The 22,848-nt window shown below is 34.9% G+C and overlaps 3 protein-coding genes across 3 annotated transcripts; all 3 read right to left on the bottom strand.

Moving 5' to 3' along the window:
• Positions 1-2,159: 2,159 nt before the first annotated feature.
• On the bottom strand, positions 2,160-8,568 carry LOC140751885 (uncharacterized). The gene is made up of 8 exons (XM_073085975.1): positions 8,218-8,568; positions 6,870-7,040; positions 6,140-6,474; positions 5,287-5,452; positions 4,850-4,945; positions 3,508-3,606; positions 2,892-3,103; positions 2,160-2,466 (listed from the first exon to the last, which is right to left on the bottom strand). Exons 1-8 carry the CDS (start codon positions 8,371-8,373, stop codon positions 2,238-2,240), a joined length of 1,464 nt encoding a protein of 487 aa, XP_072942076.1. The 5' UTR covers positions 8,374-8,568; the 3' UTR covers positions 2,160-2,237.
• Positions 8,569-10,348: 1,780 nt separating this feature from the next.
• LOC140751702 (organic cation transporter protein) lies at positions 10,349-12,728 on the bottom strand. Its single transcript, XM_073085714.1, has 2 exons — positions 12,584-12,728; positions 10,349-12,329 (listed from the first exon to the last, which is right to left on the bottom strand). Exon 2 carries the CDS (start codon positions 12,082-12,084, stop codon positions 10,480-10,482), a length of 1,605 nt encoding a protein of 534 aa, XP_072941815.1. The 5' UTR covers positions 12,085-12,329; positions 12,584-12,728; the 3' UTR covers positions 10,349-10,479.
• A 1,692-nt stretch (positions 12,729-14,420) lies between these two features.
• Positions 14,421-22,212, bottom strand: LOC140751903 (uncharacterized). The gene is made up of 8 exons (XM_073086007.1): positions 21,984-22,212; positions 19,840-19,963; positions 19,243-19,348; positions 18,397-18,544; positions 17,562-17,654; positions 16,882-16,980; positions 15,790-16,004; positions 14,421-14,643 (listed from the first exon to the last, which is right to left on the bottom strand). The coding sequence occupies exons 1-8, from the start codon at positions 22,137-22,139 to the stop codon at positions 14,421-14,423; spliced, it is 1,164 nt and encodes a 387-aa protein (XP_072942108.1). The 5' UTR covers positions 22,140-22,212.
• Between the last annotated feature and the right edge of the window lie 636 nt (positions 22,213-22,848).

Genomic DNA, 22,848 nt, shown 5'->3' with positions numbered 1-22,848 from the left:
GGAGTAATTACCGTATCTATTTACGACTTCCTTGGCTTTTGTTCACCATTAGTCTATGTCTGGCTACCGCTAAAAATAAAGTCGGGAAAATATCTTTATAGCCCAATTTTGAAGATTATGTATTGCATATGTCATGCCCGAAAGTAGACAATGTAGTCTTGCAAAATTGGTACTGTGTAAGTGGCGTGTATTTTACATTGCTAAAATTGGTGCAGCAGCGCAACACTACAACTGACTAAAAGGTCACTTATTTTTAGTTTGAAATATGTGCTTAATAATTTACGGAAATTATAATTAATTAAAATGGTGGCAACATCTGAGATAAACTTCAGATAAGGTTTCTGCGATTCATTGTAGAATTTACCAGGGAAGGGATTTTTTTTTTATTTTGATTTGTAAAGTATAATGTTGTACTGGCGTTGAATGTTAGCTCCATTTAACTCCAATTAATTATTAAGAAACACGCATGTTTCCAAATTTATACACCATTTATATTTAATTTCTTGCACATAAGGAACAAACGCACAGCACAAACTTAGGGCTGAATATGTTTTATAAGAAAGTAATTAAAATAATACTTTGTCAGAAGAATATTAATATACCTAATATTAATATTCTTCTTACAAAGTATTATACCCGTATGAGGATTACTTACCCGACAGATAGTAAAATGAAAGTATTTATGTTCCGGTTCTTCAGTATTATCATCAGACGCCATTAGCTACACTTTTATAATCATTATCTTTATCATCCTTGCAACGGGATTCCCATATAAGTATATGTCTCTTCCACTGAATCCTGATATAAAATGATGTCACCTCATATTTATATCGTCGTTAATCTTCTACTGTCCTTCTACTAGGCACGGGTCTCCTCTCGAATTAAGAGTTATTACCATCATCCACCACACTGTTATGTGTATATTCGTAGACTTTAGACGCTTTTCAGGCTTCTAAGTTTCCTTATTATGTTTTGCTCCATCGTTAAAGCGATTAATTATTTCTAATACGCACTTCGAAAATTCAATGATGAATGACTCAGATTGATTCAAATCTTAGAGTCAGAAACTAAATTTCAAACCACTAGGCTATGACTGCTTGCTTGCTTATATTTATTTACGAGTATTAACAATAAAGCTACATTCAATTCATTAATACTTAACTATTTAAAAGGGCATCGGTTGATAACCAATGTTTACGAAAAATAATCAAGGTTTTTGATTTATTGATAAAATTGTGACTTGAAAAATGCTTTGAATGTGCTATACGTTACTACATTACTATAAATTTATCATAATAGCATTATTATATCAAATTTTATTACGTAGAATATACGTGATTATGTAGATAAGTGGGTAAATACCACTGACTCAAGTTCAACATGTGTTTTTGGTACAAATAAAATATATGGTTAACACTTTTCCTGTCTTACAGATCGGCATGACTTCTTTTCACAACAGCCCTCTTGTTGGTTACTACTTCAATGTGAATGCGGATGATCTTCTTAATCTTGTTTGTGGCTTTTTCGCATTTGATGTCTTCATCTTTATCTAAATATATATATAACTTAAAGGTGACTGACTGACATAGTGATCTATCAACGCACAACCCAAACCACTGGACGGATCGGGCTGAAATTTGGCATGTAGGTAGATGTTATGACGAAGGCATCCGCTAAGAAAGGATTTTGATCAATTCTACCCCCAAGGGGATGAAAATATTACTTCGTAACGCGAGCGAAGCCGCGGGCAAAAGCTCGTTGTTTATAATTGGATCTAGCAGGATATTCGATTTGAAAACACTTAGGTACTCGTATTAAGAATTTGAGACGTAATGACCGTATCCATTCGCGGTCCTAAAACATACTGATCTACAATCACAAAGAAACAATTAAATGTGATTTTCTTTTGATTCGATTCGCATAAATAAAAACGGTCCGTAAGTATCTAAGATTATGATTCAGGTGATGATTGTCCGTGGACTTGAAAAACTGCGTCGCAAGCAACTTTGTAAGCCAATTAGGACCTAAACCAACGGCAGTTACATGCATTGAAACATTAATTTTTTCGAGAATTATTATTATTTCTAGAATTCTAATCACATAAACAATACTGTATGCGATTAAAATGAAACAAAACAAAACAAACAAACCGATTATTTTGTTGACCTCATAATTATCTTTATTAAAGATTCCGTGAAACAAGTACGCATTATTAAATAGATAAAATTCTAAAAACATTACTCATTCATTAGTTTACTGAGTACTTCTTTCAGTTCGATGGAGAATTGAGACACTGGCAGTGCCAGGTCTTGGGTGGAAGAACTGGCGCTCCTGTCCTTGACCACATAGTCTGAAGGAACCACGAACAACTGCTTCTTATCACCAGGTTGCTCTAGTGCCTTGAAGAAGGGAGGCATGAGCAAGTGGGGTCGCTTTTGCAACCATTGACGGAACGACTTCGTTGATCTGGAATTAAAGAAGTGGTAGAACCCTTTGTGGTTCGACTCCGGTGGCACCACCCCCACACCTATTTTTAACAGCAGTGTTAAGCGCTGCTGTTATGAAGCAAAATGGTAAGGGAGACATACTTTTCGAGGCGTTCCGAGGTGCGGTGTAGTCGACCTTAGGTAGGAATATCTAATCCTATCTGAGGTTAATTACAGATGTCCATGGGCGGCAGTAGCCACAAATAAGGTGGACTACATGATTGTCTGTTACTCCAATATTATAAAAAAAATATATTAAATTAACAAAAAAATAGAACGACAGTTGAACTCAATAACCAATATCAATAATCTTCATACTAAAAATAAGTATTTTCCCTGGAAATAACACAATAAAGGTTCAATTGTAGATGTAGAATTGTTATAATATTCAAAACTGGAACCCACGTAAGATGTTGCACTTCATCCCAAACACAGGCCATGGAGCGCAAATCCTCTGGAATCTTGACACAACGCCATATCTTCTTGGTGTTGTTCTTTGGTGGAATGTGTTTCATCTTCTCCGGGAGACATGTACCAAACGCCATCAGGTGAGCCGGGCTGGTTTCAGCGTGGATGTCCGAGGCTATCTGCCGTTTGAGCGCTTTCGGGCAGGATGCCTGGGAAAGAAGTTATTATGCATTATCAATTACTTATTTTATGATGTTTTAGAGCATGTATTAAGACTACCCATTGGCTACCATCTCGTAAGTGATAATTACTTAAGAATGTCGTCGCTAAAGCTGTTGATGTTTTGAGTAATCCGCTGCCACACGGGCGTCCAATTTATTATTTAAATGACTGAAGAACGGCACATATTTGATTTTATTCGAATTATCCAAAAGTCGCCTCTCTACACGTCTGTATAGATAGATACACAAGCTACTAAATAGTCACTAACGACTATGTACCTACTATCGCAATCGAAAAAGCTACTAGTTCCAAACGGTCAGCCTAATTTGTAAGGAGTGTTGTTGGCCTTAAAACCCCTAACGATATAAATATGAAACACTGGGTAATATACCTTTGGTACGCCGACGTAAGTTGCAATACTTTGGAGTACACAAGGAAGTATTCTAGGATCCAGGACGAGACCTCGGGATGCGTGTTCGTCAAACCAGACCTAAAAAGAAGAAAAAAGCTGAATATATGTTTGAAACCATTAAAATGCACTTTATTTTCTAGAAGATAAGTGTATTAATGTATATACTTAAGTTAAAGATATCTAAATATATATAACTCAAAGGTGACTGACTGACATAGTGATTTATCAACCCAAACTACTGGAAGGATCGGACTGAAATTTGGCATGCAGGTAAATGTTATGACGTAGGCATCCGCTAAGAAAGGATTTTGATATACTCTACCCCCAAGAGGATAAAATGGGGGATGAAAAAATTCGTAACGCGAGCAAAGCCGCGGGCAAAAGCTTGTTTACGTATATTTTTGTTTTGTAATAGAAACAGATGACATAATGTTAAGCCAGTATGTAATAAGACAGGTGGTCTTGCTTCTCGAGGATGATTACAGACACATTACGACCACTAAGAACGTTGTTACATTATCAAAATAATTGCAGTAGGTTTACAGTATTGTTGTAAGGTAGAAATACTTTTGTAAGAGAGAGATACTTTACCGAGGCATACCAGCTTAGTCCTCGAGATACCGGCACATCTGTAGCCGACTTCTGATAGGAATCTAATCTTATCTGGGTATTATTACAGATGTCCATGGGCGGTAGTAGTCACTTATTATCAGGTGGACTGCATTCTATATTATAAAAAAATACGTGTGGCGTGAGTTCGCCGCGTCGTCGAGTAGAATTATTAAGAGGTTATTATTGAACAAATAATAAGCATTAAACAAAATTAATATCCTTACTAATATTATAAATCCGAAAGTAACTCTGTCTGTCTGTCTGTCTGGTTGTTCCTTCTTCACGCCTAAACCACTGAACCGATTTTAATGAAATTTTGTACAAAGATAGTCTGAGACCCGAGAAAGGACATAGGATAGTTTTTATCCCGGAAATCCCACGGGACCTAGGGATGGCGATCTAAGATCGATTAATCGCAGAATCGATCTTTTGGACTCAAAACATCGATTATTTTATTTGATATTAGTAAGGATTGAATCGTAAACTATGCATTTGATCAAGTGATCTTTAGCAAAGTTGTTGTCCATGAGCCCACAAAGGCACCAGAGTTGGTACGACCAATTTTCGCCAGATGGTGCCACTGTCGTTCCAATGAAGGTACGAATTTTCAGTTTTATGTATGTTAGTATGTCATATTATTTTCTTTTAATCGCGGGCGAAGCCGCGGGCCAAAACTCGTAAATAATATAATTCAAAAGTTAAATCTTACTTGAAACAGGCTTTCCACGTCTTCTGGGCGTTTGATTTCACTTTTGAATTCCACATTTCCCAATCCTACCCACCAGTCGTAGAATTCTTTAGCGATCTATTAAAATTACAACAAAATAATTAAATAGCTTGCAATGTACGTATAAAATTATATTAACAGCAGTTAAGTTATGCATGAGTCAAGAATAAGTCAATGAAATAGTTGAAAAATCATATAAAAATATATATTTTGTGTACACGAAAATGAGGAACAGAATCATAAACCGCTAGAATGAATATAGACTATAAATCAAAGAATGTGAAACAATTTCGAAAAATTAATTCAGTACAAACGTACCTATCCATATCTTTCACACATTATTTTTTTGATTGTACAGTTTATGGAAGATTCTTAATATACGTTACATTAAAAATCGAAGTATCTTTGATGGTACTTACTTTCTTTGCCATTATCTCCGCCTTCTTACTAAACTCATCTGAAGCGGACACCTCAAAGGTCTTTTGCTTGTACTTAGATTTCCACTTAATCATGTCTGTTTCAGACTTGTTACAGTAGAGCATATCATAATGTGGATTTCTTATAATTCTTCTGTAATGCCTTCGCCTAAAATTAAAATAATTAAATCCACCCCATTTTTATCTACTTTAATTTATTATGGATCGCAGTTAAACAATTTGGAAGGGTGAGACCGAGTATGGTTTGACCGGAGAAGTGGTACTTCCGTCACGTCATACCTATTTCTAGCGTGCTACGTGAAGCAGTTTTTGGATTTTGGTGAAAAGGTGTAGATGCTGACGTATGAGGCGAACGTCTTAATCCTCAGTTATAACTTATCTTTGATTGACTCCAAATGGAATTTCTGTTCTATACGGAGTTAATTACATATGTTCATGAGCTACAGCGTCAACTATTTGCCCTGCGTGTTAATTTACTATTTTTTTTTTTTTTATAATATAAGAGTAGCAGACGAGCATGCAGTCCACCTGATGGTAAGTGGCTACTGCCGCCCATGGACATCTGTAATCAACCCCAGATAGGATTAGATATTCCTACCTGAGGTCGGCCAAAGATGCGCCGCTACCCCTGAGGACTAAGCTGGAACGCCTGGGAAAAGTCTGTCTCCCTTACCACACCCTTCAAACCGGAACACAGCAGCGCCTAACACTGCTGTTATTAGGTAGAAATAGGTGTGGCGGTGGTGCCGCCGGAGTCGAACCACAAAGGGTTCTACCACCTTCAACTACTACTTTAATCACATAAAAATATTTCCGAAGAGAAAATTATACTTACGGTTCAATTTTACTGGCGGCATGAACTATTAAATCATCTAAAGTGGAAGCGGTTTCGGCTAACGTAGATATTTCCGAAATATAACCTTTAGACTTTGTTGAGAAGGAGCGTGACATGGTCTTAGACATCATTCTTGAAAATGATTTCGTCATTGATTTAGAAAATGATTTAGAAGCCATGAATGACTTGGATTTAACTACTGATTTTGAGCGAGATGTTTTTTTTAATTCAGATAAGCTTTCAGACGTTTCACTGTAACTATCTTCTTCGTCTTCGACAGATTCCTCCTCGGTCATGTCGAAATCGGTTATGGAAAATACTGGTCGTGATTGAGGCTATAAAATAAATTAATATATAAATATCAAAAGATTTATTAATAGGATTTTAGGAGCCACACAGTGCGACCAATATCGATAACTTCAGTTTCAGTTGAAACGTATTTGCACTCGCATACTCCAATTTTATTTTAAATATTTATTGTTATTATTAAATATATTACATTTATACGAATACACACTATAGTAAATGACCACTACCACCCATGGACATCTTTAATCACCCCCAGGTAAGATTACTTCTACCTGAGATCGGCCACATATGTGTTGCTACTCCTAATGGACCGACTCTTATTAATATGTCCTTATCACACCCTTCAAATCGGAACACAGTAGCGCTTAGCACAGCTATTTTTGTTATTATTCTTTATCCTTCTTATGAAAATGTTACTTACTATGGTTACAGATCTCAATTGATAGAATTGGTCGGATGGTGTCACCGATGAAGCTTCAGATTGTGGTTCATATTGTTTATCATCCGGTTTCAGATTAAAGATCTTAGCAATTCTTTTAAATATGATGGGTCCAACAATTTCTCGGACCGTATCACTTTGGGATTCCCAAAACTGAAAAGTTTAAAGCATATTAAGTATGGATTAAATTTTTATTCTGTTCTATATATATTATATTCTGTGTTCTATATATTATATTCTGTGTATATCATTTGACAGGAAAACGCGAGCTTTAAGCTAAGGAAATCAAAAGTAGGTATAACTGTATAGGAAATCAGTTTCGAAGGTATCGCTGAAGCTAGGGACAGAGATGATTAAGTCTCCAGCAGGTAGACTTGCACAGATCTCCAAATTATGAATATGACCTATTCATAATTTGGAGAAGCGAACATATGGGATGAAGTCGAAAGAAGCGGCAACGTTGAAAGTTTTTGATACAACGAGAATGCAAAACACGATTTTTATCAACCAGGCATATGTCTCGTAATTTAACAATCGAATAGTATATAAAGTTCAATAACTTCAATAGCAAGTACGCATTTAGGAAAAGTCCTAGATTTTGGAGAACAGTTGATATTATTGATAAGCTTAGCAGACGATATACCTAAAGCCTTTTAATATTTACTGTCCGTTAAGCGGGAATTCCTTGTGGCGGCCGTGTGTCACTTTATTATCTTATGCATACAAACAAAATGATATCAGGCGATAGACAATTATGCTGTCGTAGGTAAATAAACAATACTCATTAAAAACGACCAAGTTTACAAGGAAACGAGATTAAATAAAAATCACTGATTTAATCCGCTTGATTTTATCGTAAATTCAATAGATTGATAAATATAAAGTGGTTCACATGAAACTAAATAAAAAAATATATAGATAATTATATGATGGTATTCAACATCAAATATCAATAATGCGATACAATGAAAAAGTAATTCTCAATACCATAATATAGAATAAAATGTGTTTATAACTTGTATGCTAGAAAACTTACATAATTAAACCAACGTTGGTTTAATTATCTAAGCTAGAAAATAAAGAAAGACATTGAAAACTGTATTTGATGCACATTAGGTCTAAATAAAAATATAGTTAACCCTTTTCTTATATGTTATATTAACTCCTAAATATACCTATCTGAACACCTACGGTTACGGTAGTCTAATCTGGTTAAAAATAAGTCACCCATTTCACAGAATACTTTCACACTCGTGATTCCCGATGTTATGTCAATTTAAATACCTAATTAATTTATACTTATCGTACTAAGACCTATTTAGGTACCTACCTGTTCATCTTTATAAGATAGCTCCAAAGTCCGAAGAACATTCTTCCAATGGACTTTTACGGAGGCTTCGTTTTGTTCATAGCGTGATGGTGTAATAATCCTTATGTTTCTTGGCCTGTCCCAAGTTTTAATGAGGGGCCGCTTCCCACAGGGCATGGTTAGAACTTGTAGAGTACGTAAATTGGCCAATTACAATTACTTATTGTCGTTTTACATCTAAACGATGATATGATTTAAATGTAATTTCGTAGAATAGTTTTATTGTTCGTGTAAATAATTTGACGTGATTAAAATTATGACGATTGTAAAATAGAAAATAGTATCATGTCAAATTGAAATATAATAGTGAATAAAAATTATTGAATGACAAAAGAAAATAGGACATATTTTTTTATGAAAAAAAAAACATAGAATGGAAATAAGTATAAACTATAATAAATATTTTTAAGACTCAATTACTTTTTAAATATTTGAGTGCCTACTACAATAAGTAACAATAATAACATTTATATTAAACAACGATATGTTTAGATTATATTTATAAAAATTGCCAGCTCGTTAAGTTACTCGTAGCGCCATCTAGCATACTTCATTCTAACTACATCGTAAGGTAGAGTTCTGCCGCCGAATGTAGAGCTGAAATGTGAATGCGAAGTTACTGAACTAGTAAATAGTGTTGTCGAGTTTAAATAGATGGCGTTGTTAAATACAAATGTAGAATTCTATTGTTATAAGTAATATATTTCGTACATATTTGCGTTACAACTTTTATGAAATATAAAACTTTTCATTATATTCATTATATATATAAAGATATATATTTAATTTATGTTTCATATATTTATATCAAAACGGGTATTTAGGACATTACATCGTATCTAGTCACTGCCTCTTCTTTATTTATACAGTACTAGCTGACCCGGCAATCTTTGTACCGCCTCAAAACAAATTTATCAAATATATTTCATATAAGATATAGCCCATGTTACTCGTCGATAATGTAGCTTTCGAATGGTGAAAGAATTTTTAAAATCGGTCCAGTAGTTTTTGAGCCTATTCATTACAATCAAACAAACAAAGTTTTCCTCTTCATAATATTAGTGTAGATAGGTGATGCTCACCCGCATGCTCATGCAGTCCACCTGTTGGTAAATGACTATTGTCACCCAAGGAAATGTAATCAACCCCTTATAAGGTAAGATTTCTATTTGAGATCGGCCACAGATGCGCCGCTACCCCCGAGGCCTAAGCTGGAATGCCTCAGAAAAGTATACAGGGTGAATTTTTCAAATAGGTCTTCAGGGCCAAATCCCGGGAAAATGCTGAAAGGAGTTACGAGGCAGATTTTGATAAAAACTAAAACTGCATCATTACTTTTTAAACTATATTTTTTCACTGGTCGGGAATCGAACTAGTTAATTTTGAAAAAAAATACATCCTCTATATTATTCCACTATCTGATAGTGTCACTTATAAGGATCAAATTCTTGAAAGTAATGGAAGGAGGAGGAAGAATGGAGGAAATTTGAAGGTGGTAGAACCCTTTGTGGTTCGACTCCGGCGGCACCACCGCCACACCTATTTCTACCTAATAACAGCAGTGTTAGGTGCTGCTGTGTTCCGGTTTGAAGGGTGTGGTAAGGGAGACAGACTTTTCCGAGGCGTTCCAGCGTAGTCCTCAGGGGTAGTGGCGCATCTGTGGCCGACCTTAGGTGGGAATATCTAATCCTATCTGGGGTTGATTACAGATGTCCATGGGCGGCAGTAGCCACTTACCATCAGGTGGACTGTATGCTCGTCTGCTACTCCTATATTATATTAAAAAAAATAAAAAAGGACAAATGAAAGGAAAAGCCTCAATTTACTGAAGTAAATCACAGATGTTTTGCTAATATTTTACGTTTCAACAACTCTATGTAGGTCACTTTGTCTGTCATAATTATTTCATAGGTATATTAAATCAGAACAAAACAGTGCCAGTATTGTAATATTGCATTATGTAAAATGTTACTTTGTCGTCAAAGCATAATATTCACCTTCTCATTACAGCTTAGTAATCACTAATTTATAAATTAGCATAACTAGATTTAATAAGACATTTATAATTTACGATTAGTATTTAATTCCTTCTATAATATGAAATGAAAAAAAAATGTGTCTGTGTTTTATTATTATTTTTCACTAATAAACAAAATTTTCTTTTTTTTTAATTTATGTATTTATTACAAAATGTACTTATAATTATCAACTTAAATTACTTAATTACTGTCCTAATTGTTCAGCATCTTCTATCGTGTCGGGTACTTTAAGACCTCTCGTCTCTGGCTGCGTGAGGACCAGGAAAGCTGATATCATGGACATACCACCAAACATCATTGAGGGTATGCCTCTCCAGTAGTCCATGAGCGGTGGCGTGAGAGGTGCCACCACAGAACCCACTCTACCCAACATCGACGAAAAACCCAAAAACGAATGACGATACCTTGTAGGATACAGTTCTAACGTAAACAAATACAAAGACGTAAAAATCACACCAGTACAAAATTTACCGGTTAAATATAAAAATAGTGATACTCCATACAAATTCTTTGGAGTGAACGCAAACCCTATACAACATAATGAACATATGAAGTAACCCAAAAACAAAGTAATCTTTCGCCCCACTCTATCTAAAATTAACACCGCTGTAAAATATCCAGGAATTTCTACCAATGCTATCAACATGTAATTTAGGTAAATATTGCCTGATAAACTAACAGAATTTATTGATAAACCATAATAAATAAATGTAGTTGTAATCCATAATACTGGTGTGGTACAACATCTACGCAATAAAACACGCGATTGTAATACTCTTGAAAGTAAATATAATTTATTTCCACCGTCATCTCTATTTTGAGGAGGTATAGCTGTTAAAAGATAGTTCATAGTGTCTTCTGAACACGGTTTACCATTCAAATAACATGCTCTTTCTATCGTGCGTTTGGCTTCTTCATTCTTATTTTTGCTTAGTAACCATCGATGACTCTCTGTCACAAGCCAATAGTATGACACTAGAAGAAATATCGGTGTAAATAACGTCAGTGTAAGTGTACGCCATTCATGCACGCCCCATGCGATCGCGCCCAACAATGCTTGTCCCATTGCAAACATTGATGACATTGTCGCACTCGTTGGTACACGGAATTTAGGGCCGACCATTTCTGTTGCCAATATATAAGCTGCACTGTACATGCCGCCACCGATAGCGGTATTCATAAATTGCATCGCAACGTACATCGCATAGTTCACGGAGAACGCACGAATAAAACCAACAAGTGCACAGTTGAACGCGAAAAATACTATGGATATTCGGCGTCCGAAGACATCAGACACGAACCCAGCGAGCGGTAACGAGAACATCCCACCGAGACTATTTAACGTGCCGGCTAAAGCACGACGCCACTCCTGACATTCCAGCCCGAAATCATAAACAACAGTGTTAATCCGCTCATACACGTAACTTTCACATCCTATTGTAGTGTTTCTGTCAAACAGCGAAGCGGGGCACACTCCACTCGTGAACTGTTCGTCGGTCGTAGCATTAGCGTATCGACGGCACTCGTCGAAGCCGGTCGAAGTTGCCGGTATAGCATTAAGTACCCATTCGGGTGAATATTCCGGATTCGGTCCATCACATTGGGGTATAGCACATCTAAGCGGAAGTTTTCCAGCGGTGAATATGTAATCTCCGGCCATAAAACCGGAAAACATCGCCGGAAAGATCAGTAAAAACAGGTTTATCGCTTGATATTTTCCGAACTGTCCTATTTGACTGTTCAACACATCCTCGTAGTGTCTTTCGCTGTCACGGTCGTCTTGCTTCATTTTAATTGAAGTGTTAATAAATAAATTATTTTTATTTTATTCAAATAATTTGCTGCACAATACGTACGCGCGGCGTTTACCGTTTCATTCGCCGTTTGCAAGACATTAAGCAGATTTATTTCTATTTGCTCAATAAATACATATTATAGTACTTATCTTCACTTATCTCTACTATCACTGAAGTTAATCAACACATCGCAAGTCACCAAGATTTTTATTTTATCCTAATTTCCTATGAGATGGCGCTGAAACAAAATATTCCTGTCATTAATAATACACAAATAACTATCTATGTATTTCACACCTTATATACAGGATTTATTATTTATTTATTTTTAATTAAGAGTGGGATTTTTTCGCTGGGCGAACACATTATCCCGTACAAACAAACTATTAAGCAATTCATCTCATAACATTGTATAAAACGAGTACATACTTTTAAAAGATTTTAAATTGCGCACATACAGAGTAATACAGGATAAAGTCGTAAATATGTTACCTGATAAGACTAGTGCAATGTTGTGATATTTATAAATAACTATTTATAACCGCCATGTTCGTGAACTAGTTAACTGGCGACTGAGTAGAAAAATGGCCGATCACTTTTATCTTCAACATAACGCACAATAACACAATAACGTCAAAGAAATTAATATTCACATACCCTATGAGTGTTAACCACAATAACAATTTAAAAAGTGAATCACATGTTAATGTATTTCTGTTTACACATGTGTAAGCAGTCGATGACCCGGTCACCGAGTGAATACGTCGTTTTGACGAGTTCCATCTTTTTATCTAGGTGTGTCGTAACTTACTACGATATGTTTATTTTTATTTCAGAGTAGCGTGATAGTAGAAAACGGGCAAGCATGGAAACAAGCACGTTTATCTAAATAGGAAAAGAGTTCTTTATTATATAGTTAAAACGTTGTCTACCCTTGAAGATAAAGTGGAGCGCCTCTTGTAAATAGTCTACCACTCTATATTAAGAACACAACAATACTTGTAATGAAATTCGTTATTTACACTCAATCAGCTTTTAGAAAATGCTAGACATATCTTCATAGATAAAAGGTTATTGTCACAATCACGTTTTTACGTGCAGTTAAGTGATTGCAGTAGATAGATATCTTTGCACTATTTGTACTACGGGTAATCTTCTTGATTCATATTCTTGATCTATCCATCCATCGACTGTCACAATACATAAAAAATACGTTTTGTAGCTGTAAGAAACATTGTTCTTCAAAAGTAGATCTTATAAAGTTGTGACAGTTATATAACTGAAAGGATCCATAATATATTAAAAGAAATACATATGCATTAACAAAATGAAGTTTATTGTATTATTTAATTAAATGTTAAAGATAAATATGTATAAACAGGTATTTAAAAACTTGGCAACTAATAGGTATTTGATCAGTGACATAATTTGACGTAGCTCCTAAAATAGATATAAAATAAGTGTTATGTAAAATAACATTCCAAATATATAACAGGGATATACATATTAAGTGTAGGTTTGTATAATTTGAATTCACACAATAAATAGTGTGTTGACCCTATTAAATTAATTCAAATATACTAAATAAGCATGCTGTCATCCTAATTTTAAGGTGCAACAAGCGCCTATTATATTTATAATCCATCTCATTAGACTTATTTTTTTTCCTGAAATCGACCACAGGTGATTTCCTACTCGAATAAACTAAGTTGCAATGCCCGTACACGTGTTTCTTCTTGTGCAGCAGTGATAGCCTAGTGGTTAAGAAACGCGGTCTCTCGATCGAGGGGTCCGAGGTTCAAATCCCAGGCACGCACCTCTGATTTTTAAATTTATGTGCGTATTAGAAATTAATTATCACTTGCTTAAACAGTGAAGGAAAACATCGTGAGGAAACCTGCATACCTGAGAGATTTATAAAAAATCTTAAGGGTATGTGAAGTCTACCAATACGCACTTGGCCAGCGCGGTGGACTATGGCCTAATCCTTCTCATTCTGAGAGGAGACCCGTGCCCAGCAGTGGGACAGTAATGGGTTGATGATGATGATGATGATGATGTGTTTCTTCTTTACCACACCTTTTAAACTATAACACAACAACATTTAACACTTTTTGAGACAGAAATAGGTGTGACGTTGGTATCTCTGGAGTCGAACTACGAGGGGTTCTATCACATATGAATTAATTAACTAGGAAATGAAATGATGTGCATCGTAAAAGTGTTTCTCCCCCAGTACTATTTCCAAACCCAGCAGCGCTTTACATTGTTTTTTATGAGGCATCCCTTTTGAGTTGAACATCGAACGGTTAATACAAATATGTATTAATTAACTCGGGTCAGCCAGTTCGGAAAGCCTCCTTCTTATTTGCTCGATAGGCACAGGAGTATTTTGTGGGGAGCAGATTGGTGGTGTGAGATCATCTTGTCGTGTTTCGAAGGTGAGCCTTGCATTTAGTACGGCAGGATCAAACATGCCGAGGCTGCTGAGATAAGGAGCTCGTCGGTGTTCAGGGTGGTCGATCATCCAACGGCAATACTCTTTGACACTCCTGCAAATAAAAAGAGGCCTTACTTATAAAAGAATTAAACTATTTCTTGATCCAATTTACAACTTTTATTATTCCCGCGCAAAATACAACTCCAACGTCAAGAGTGTTCTTTTTCTTTTTCGTTTTATGCTAACTGATACAATCTTACCAGCCAGTGACTATATTAATAGTCACTCATTATTGTAAAATTAATACATCGTGAAAATAACACATAAATATAAAATAATTAATTAAAATAGTACTATAATTAAATAATTTGACAATATATTTCTAGCACTTTGTTATGAAATTTAAGTACCAAATGCTTGTAGTCCATCAGATGGTACGAGTAAGTGGTTACTGCCGCTTATGGACATTTCTGAGCATTGTGTATAGAATAGGTTCTACCTGAAGCCTATGACAAATGTGTCACTCATGAGATATAAGAAGCCGCACATGCAAGTCAGCTGACATCCTTCCACTGAAACTCCTTCACGCTAAAAATTGGTGGTGGTGATAAATAGAGGTCCTAACACTTATCAAAACTTATGTAAGTATTTGTTCTTTTTACGCTTAAAACTCTGTTATAAATAGCTCTCAGCGCCTATGAAGCTGTCTTATTAGCAAGTGAAATATACTATCTGGAATTTTCAACAATCCGCAGGGGACCTTTGTGGAGGAGTATGCTCTAAACCTACCCTAGTTGCCGGAAAAAACTGGACAGGGCAGTGGAAAAGTTTGTAGGAAAATGCTAAAATACAAGAATTTATTTTAAGTAATACGTATGTTTTGGTGATTATAAAAATGTAATCATACGTAAGAAAGTAATACAGATTGGTTTAGATTAGATTAGAAACAGGTAAGTTTGAGGATGGTAATGTTTTTCGAGTATATATCTGATTCTTTGGCACGCCCTATAGTTCGAAGGGCTTGACGGGTTTTGGCATATGCGTTGTTGTTCGATTCATCAAAATTGTGAGAGTTACATAGGCTACATTATTAACCTTCTCAGTTAATTATTTTTAATCACAAGCAATTATTAAAAGGTAATATAAATTAAATAGTAACAAATATACAATAACAGGCTATGACAAAAAGGAATAAAATTGTTTTAACCTTTTAGTATTTGCTCGGTTTTAGTTAAGGTATTAAATGTTTAAAGTGTACCTTAGATTGGTAATTCCTTCCCACACTGCTTTTAACGAGACGAGGTCTTTAGGCACATGGCGTGCAGATCGCCACATATTCTTGGTGTTGTTTCTGGGGGCACGCCACTGCTCATGTCTGGGGAGTCGGCGATCGAAAGCCGTTACATAGTCAGCGTGACGCTCTGCCTTTACATCTTTTGTGATTTCTCGTTCTAACGCCATATAGTGAGATTTCTGAAAATAATTTCATTTTACTGATGGCATAGAATGAATAAGTAAACGTTAGGGTTGAGAGATTTTAAGCGATCCAGTAGGCCTCTAACTTTTGAGTTAGGAATTTGGACTGACTACTTAACTAGGTGATCATTTACTTCAAGTAAAAAACACAATATTACCCTTATTAGTCTTTCTCTCAGATTATCCTCTATTGCCTTTAGCCATAGCTATTTCAATAAATAAGTTAAACTTAAACAAAAATAACTCAGCATAAATTAAGATGAAAGGCTAAGGCGGGCGTAGCATATTTATTTGCTTTAAAATAAACGCGAGCGTCTGCAAGGCAAAGCCTTAATTATTATTAAAGTTTTTTGCATCGAGCCATGACGCATTTTAATTACACATTTATATTAATCTCAGGTTAATAAAGATGAAATTTAATCAACCTTTACATTTACCGTCTTAATTAAATAGAAAAGAAAAGAGTAATAAAATTATTAGAGATAGAGCTTCAGAATAATGAAGAATGTATTATTTTTAAAAAGTGGACTTATTGAAACAATCTTAGTTATTTTAACAGAATAGGTAGTTGAACTATTTGTGATTTTACTGCAAGCACACCACCGCTACATTTATGTTTGATTCATAATAGCAGACTAACGAGCTGTTGTGTTCTAATTTTGAGGGTGTGGTAAGAAAAACACACTTATTCGAAGCATCCTAACTTATTTCTCAAGGTTAGCAAAATATCTATTGGGGGTTGATTACACATATCCATGAAATGCGGTGGCCAATTATCATTAGGCTTGCTCATTTGATATGACAGCCGGACGGACAGATACATGACTGGGCTCCGTTTCTTTTTCGCATTGAAGCCTTCAAATATAAATTTTACCTCTTCATTTCCCGTGACATTCGCTACTCTTTCTTCAACGGACGGCATCTCTTTGGGAACCACTTGGAGGCTACGAGCGACATGAGTATCGAACTCTATCTGAAATGACAACATTATGAATACCTCTTTACCCGACTGAGGAAGGTAATGTTTCAAATAAATGTATTAATATATGATTCGTTCTTGGACATGCTTTGCAGCTCAAAAAACTTGATAGACTTTAACGTACTAGGTGTCGTCATATTTGTTTTAATTGTAAGAGTGATTTCTATATGTTAAATATAATTTATTTTTATTTTTATAATAATTCTTTAGTACCCAACGACATTAACTAGTTATGTAATACCTATATGTCATTATTGTCGAAAATGTATACCTGCTAAAGGTGGTAACTTTCCAAGTATATAAAATGAACAAATGCTTATGATGTAAGATAAAAACTACTTCGCAAAAATCCGCTACAAATATGTAAGATTGTACATATTTTATACCTTCATAAATGCATATGCTTTATTTCCCAAACCCAATAGTTTTTAACATAGATATAATATAATTTATAAAGACTCAATTCGTCGAGATTTCAGCTAACTTACACAACATACGTTATTAATGTATGCTTTGTTTTCAGGCACTACACTGAACACTCATAGTTTAGTGTGACTTGTTAGATTCTAACTTACTTGGAAAAGTTCCTTAATAGCTTTCGGCGTGAACAACTGCGAGTGCTGGTCACCACCCAACTGTTTCATGTATTCGCAGAACTCTTGAGAGATCTTCAAAATAATTGAATGTCTGTTAGTGGTATAGAATTTATGATTTATAACGTAGAAGTAGCAAAAGCGCATGCAGACTTGATGGTAAGTGGCTACTGCAGCCCGTTGACATTTGTAATCAACCCCAGAAAAGATTAAAACCCTACCTGTTGGGTACGGGTCGTGTCGGTAACAGATCCGTTACTACCATTCAGAACCAATTTTAAAAAGATTTTATAAACGAGTATTGGCCTTTTTAAAGTATTATATATCTATGATCGGATTCTGGTTAAATTACAACTGGAACGCTTTGATTCCGCGATAAGCGACAAATAACCCTAGGCTGGAGTACCACTTAATAATAAGACTGCAAGCTCTTTTAGAATTAAATACTACAATTTTGAAGGTGGTAGCGCCCTCTGTGGACCGCCACACCTATTTCTGCCTGATGATATTAAAAGGAGCGTGCTGTTGTAAACGCTGCTGTGTTTTAGTTTGAAGTGAGGGAGACATAGTTACCCGAGGCATTCCAGCTTAGTCCTCGAATGGAGCGGCGCATTTGTGGGCGATCTCAGGTAGGAATTTAATCTTACCTGGGGTTGATTACAGATGTCCATGGACGACAGTAGCCACTTATCATCAAGTAGACGGCATGCTCGTGTGCTACTATTAAGTTATTATAAAAATAGTTATATATTATTAGTTATTCATTATAAATAATAAAAAAGTTTTGGAACAAACGAAAATACTGATATTTTATTACTCTATCCGTTAAATCGTCGGCTTTCTTTACAAGGCTTTTCTCGTCTTCTCTTTCAGGCTGCAAGTACCGAGTTGCCCAAGTTATTTGCTCACGTTCGGGTTTGCTTAAAAACTCTCTATGGATGTTATCTGATTCCAGTTCTGTTTCACTAAAAACATATTATTTTTAAATGTATTATTTATTTCATGTTGTGTGACGTTTTTAATTTACTGATTCGATAAGTTAATAAATAAATAATATAATAAATGTGATCAAAAGAATAAAAGTACACTCTGATCTGTTTCCTAATTTCGTAAAATAAAAACTAAAAAAAATGTTAAAAGTTGAATCTACTTTAGAAGTGTTTACGTATTTTGTAGTTTCACGATAAAATATTTTTGAGAATAACTTTTTGATTTAAACTTAATATCAAAAGCAAATGTAGCTCAAAATAACGAAATACCTAACTATATTTTACTAATAAACTACATAGATAAAATGATGATGATGATGCTAAATTCAAATAATCTCAATCTAGATGCTTTGTTTAATGTAAGTAAGTAGTAAGTAATATTATAACACAAATAGATGGAAGCAAGATAATGATTACATACGTCACAGAATAATCAGAATCGAAAGATGTTTCAGAGATAAGATAGACAACATATGGTTGTAGAATTAGCTAACATTATTTTTAAACAAGGTAATTAATGTACAACTATTATCATATTAACTATTTCTCTAAAATATACAAAAATATGATAACTACAAATGGCTTTATTGGAAAATTTTATAAATAAATGATGCAAAAGTACCATATTGTAATTTTATGATCCTTTTATGATAGAGATAAAGAAAACATCTTACCTTGAATGAAACTCTACGTCAGTGTCAGAGTCCAACTCTCTATTTATAACTAATGTTTTTCTGTACGACAGCAACGGCTCCTTAATCATTGTACGGTGTGTTTTTTCTGTAATATTTTTGCTTTATATGAATCGAAAAATAATTTGAACGCCATTATCTGTTAGTTTTATTTTATAAACGTAGTAAAATATACACCATTAAGTGTAGTTAAATATAGGAATACGGTATCTTTTAGTATTGGTTCACACCATCTATATCGTGGATGGCAACTATGGACTGGTAGAGTTAAGAGTAAACTTTTCAGATTATTTTTAAAAGCTCTCAAGCTTACAGATTTCTTTGTTAATAATTTATTATATTACGAGGATTTTTAAAGTATTCTATACATGTATATATTATATTATGAGTCAAATATAGATTACTGCCAAAATTAACATTTATAGACGGAGATATTACTTTTAGATGGCGTATCAGGTTGAGTTCTCTTCATTGCTGTTAATATAATGTGTTTTTATAAATCTTTAGTAATAAGATATCTACAAAAAATATATAACATACAAAAATATATAACATTAAAATTAAAAGAGTCAGTCTTACCTTTGACATCATCACTTGGTTGAGGTGAATACAATTTCTTGTCGATACCCAAAATACCGCAAACTTTCTTAAACAGGTCACTCGGCAAAGTTTCAGACAAAAATGTTATTTCCTTTTCTTTGAACTGTTTCAAGGAAATTAATGGGATTATAAAATATTCTCTACTAAAATCAATTAATGTTTATTAAAAAACTGAAAATTAATTACAGCAAATTATTTTTGGTACAACAATTTGTAAACACGACAATATATAAAATATGACTTACAAATTTATTAATTATGCAAGATGATGAATGTAATTAAAATAAATCTGTTATATATTTATAAGTTCTACAAAATGCATTAATTGCTTCTGAGCTAGTTTAATTATTTTCGAGGGGGAATCTTCGAAACGTACCCCTTCGTACGTAACCCCCCCCCCCCCGGTGGCCGTCCTCCGCGCTAAGTAAAGGACTCCGGGATCTCCAGAGGAATGCAACCGGAGGAGTTTAATTTTCTTACTACTAGTTTTGAAAGCAGTATGTCAAGCAAGCAGTAGTATTCAGAGTATTCTAAAATAATCATGGTTTCTATGACAAGAATTCGTTATATTACTGTTTAAAATCAATTAACACCATTTAAATTATTTATACACAAGTAATCGCATATTGAAGACAAATATCTGTGTAAGTACTTCGAATAATTTTTAGTACCTATTATATTATATTATAGATAGATATTATTTTTATTACTAACACTTCACCAATAGCTACGTAATACAATAATTATAGTTAAAAAACTAAAAACCACGCTAAGATCGCACAAAGAGTATCGTTAATCGTAATTCCTGACGATCCGGATGAGGAGAATGGGATAAAATTATTAAAATCGTGTATTGTCATCGGTTCTTGATAATTGTTCAAAATTTTAAATTAATCGGACCGTTCAAAGTGGATAAAAATCGAGTTCAAAGATTTCGGTACATAAATACATACATACCTACATACATACCTACATACATACATACATAGATACAACCCAAGCTAATAAAATAGTGTTAAAAGTAAAAGTGTAAAAGAAATTACTTTACAAACAAAAGAAAAAAGCACTGAACTGTTTATCATTGCCCATTTATGAATAGAAATTTAATTATTATCTGGCTCATAAACAACGGAGACAAGAGCGTACAATACCACGCTTCTCCAATTGCAGTGTAATATTTTTTTCAGATATGGTTTATCTATGCCCATATCTGAGGATTATGTAATCCATATCTGGGAAATTATTAAAATGTGCATATCAGCAATCTGTTTGTCAGATGTTTCCGAACTGATTATAAGAATGCAAGTAATGTTTGATGACCAATTATAACAATTGGGGCCGATTACTAAATATGGATATACTGGTAAAAAATGCCACTAGTCTCTCGTCAAACGAATACTGCGCCACTACTGTGTATGAGTCTGCTTCTCAGTATAAGAAGTTACTTTACGTTTACCGCGGTGCTGTGGGCACCCGCAGTCCCAAAAAAGGCGTCCAGAGGAACATCGTGCAGTTTTAACAGTCAGGAGTCCGGCATATCCTCTGCGCTACCCCGCGGCTGAGAGGATGCCAGTTACCACATAAAAAAGGGTTTACACACGGCTTTCTGAACTTTTATTTTGTCAGATCAATTGTGGCTTTCCTTCGCCTGTTAAGCGATAGTCATATACGACTTTAAAATTTTGGTGTGCCTGACACTCAATCCTTAGACTTCCCGATTCACTAGTTATCACCGTTCCGAATCTTACACTCATGTATTACTTACTCTTTTATAATCTACAAAACCTGTATTGACTATATCTATTGAAGGTGCTAGAACCCTTTGTGGTTCGACTCTGGCGGCACCACCGCCACACCTATTTCTACCTAATAATAGCAGTGCTAGGCGCTGCTGTGTTCCGGTTTAAAGGGTGTGGTAAGGGAGACAGACTTTTCCGAGGCGTTCCAGCTTAGTCCTCGGGGGTAGCGGCGCATCTGTGGCCGACCTCAGGAAGGAATGTCTAATCCTATCTGGGGTTGATTACAGATGTCCATAGGCGGCAGTAGCCACTTACCATCAGGTGGACTGCATGCTCGTCTGCTACTTCTATATTATAAAAAAAACACTAGATTTTGTTACTCACCGGTTCTTGGCACCCAGAATCTAATGTCTGAAACACCCTTTTCCAGTATTTTTTATTTCTGTGAACGGCTTCTAAACTTTCGTATTTACAAGGGTTAACGGCCATTATTTTTCGCGGTTCTCTCGGTTTTTGTCCACTTTTTCTCTGAGACTCCATTATAAATTTTAAATTAAATTTATTACTTCAAACAAAAATAAATACGGAAGCCGCATAGATTTTATAACAATAGAATATGTGTATTGTTGTTACGATGTCGAACGATACTACGTGCAATAGAACCTTCATGGAAATATATGTCCATACAATCTATAGAGAAGACTTTGTAACGATACCATTCATTGTTTTTGATATGATATTACAAGTACTTTTATTTGTAATGATAAATTAAATTACTTACACCAGTCTGATAACCGTTATTTTTTATTAAGTATAAAAAGTTTCCATTTTAATAACGATTTTTAAATTACATTATTACATTACATATTCTGTATTTACCATCACTTTCTGCCCACCCATTCGAGCAATGTAATCCAGCAGTGTATTCCAAAATTATGAATGGTGGTAAGATCAGCGTGATTTGTCTTTCCGAGGTACCTCAGTCACACCATTCTTTTTCGTCGTTCCTTCATGGCTGAAGTTCGTGTCTGCTTTGGAAGTCTTTTATGCAGATGTGCTGCATATCCAGCCAGTGTGCTCGGTCGTCTGCTTTTCTAAAGCACTCCGTAACAGACATCTTGGTGAGGCCTTTGATCTGGTCAGACCACCTAGTTGGTGATCTTCCCCGAGGTCAGTCACACCATACATACATACATATTATTAGGCTGTTAGTAGTTCTTGTGTTTTCAATGGAAGGGTGTGCATGCCA

The sequence above is a fragment of the Epargyreus clarus genome, unplaced genomic scaffold (genome assembly GCF_041222505.1).
Source record: "Epargyreus clarus isolate Ecla_fem2 unplaced genomic scaffold, WU_Ecla_fem_2.2 ptg000023l, whole genome shotgun sequence".
Classification (NCBI taxonomy): Eukaryota; Metazoa; Arthropoda; class Insecta; order Lepidoptera; family Hesperiidae; genus Epargyreus; species Epargyreus clarus.
Note: the sequence above shows the minus strand (reverse complement) of the source record. Positions and strands in the feature narration are given on the sequence as shown.

Coding starts and splice junctions, on each gene's coding strand:
- LOC140751903 (XM_073086007.1), bottom strand. CDS start 22,139: ATGGAGTCTCAGAGAAAAAGTGGACAAAAACCGAGAGAACCGCGAAAA. Junction 18,545..19,242: donor GACGTAGAGTTTCATTCAAG/GTAAGATGTTTT, acceptor ATATGTTTTTAG/TGAAACAGAACTGGAATCAG. Junction 17,655..18,396: donor CCGACGATTTAACGGATAGA/GTAATAAAATAT, acceptor ATTATTTTGAAG/ATCTCTCAAGAGTTCTGCGA.
- LOC140751702 (XM_073085714.1), bottom strand. CDS start 12,084: ATGAAGCAAGACGACCGTGACAGCGAAAGACACTACGAGGATGTGTTG.
- LOC140751885 (XM_073085975.1), bottom strand. CDS start 8,373: ATGCCCTGTGGGAAGCGGCCCCTCATTAAAACTTGGGACAGGCCAAGA. Junction 3,607..4,849: donor ACGTGGAAAGCCTGTTTCAA/GTAAGATTTAAC, acceptor TCTTCTTTTTAG/GTCTGGTTTGACGAACACGC. Junction 3,104..3,507: donor CTTACGTCGGCGTACCAAAG/GTATATTACCCA, acceptor CTTCTTTCCCAG/GCATCCTGCCCGAAAGCGCT.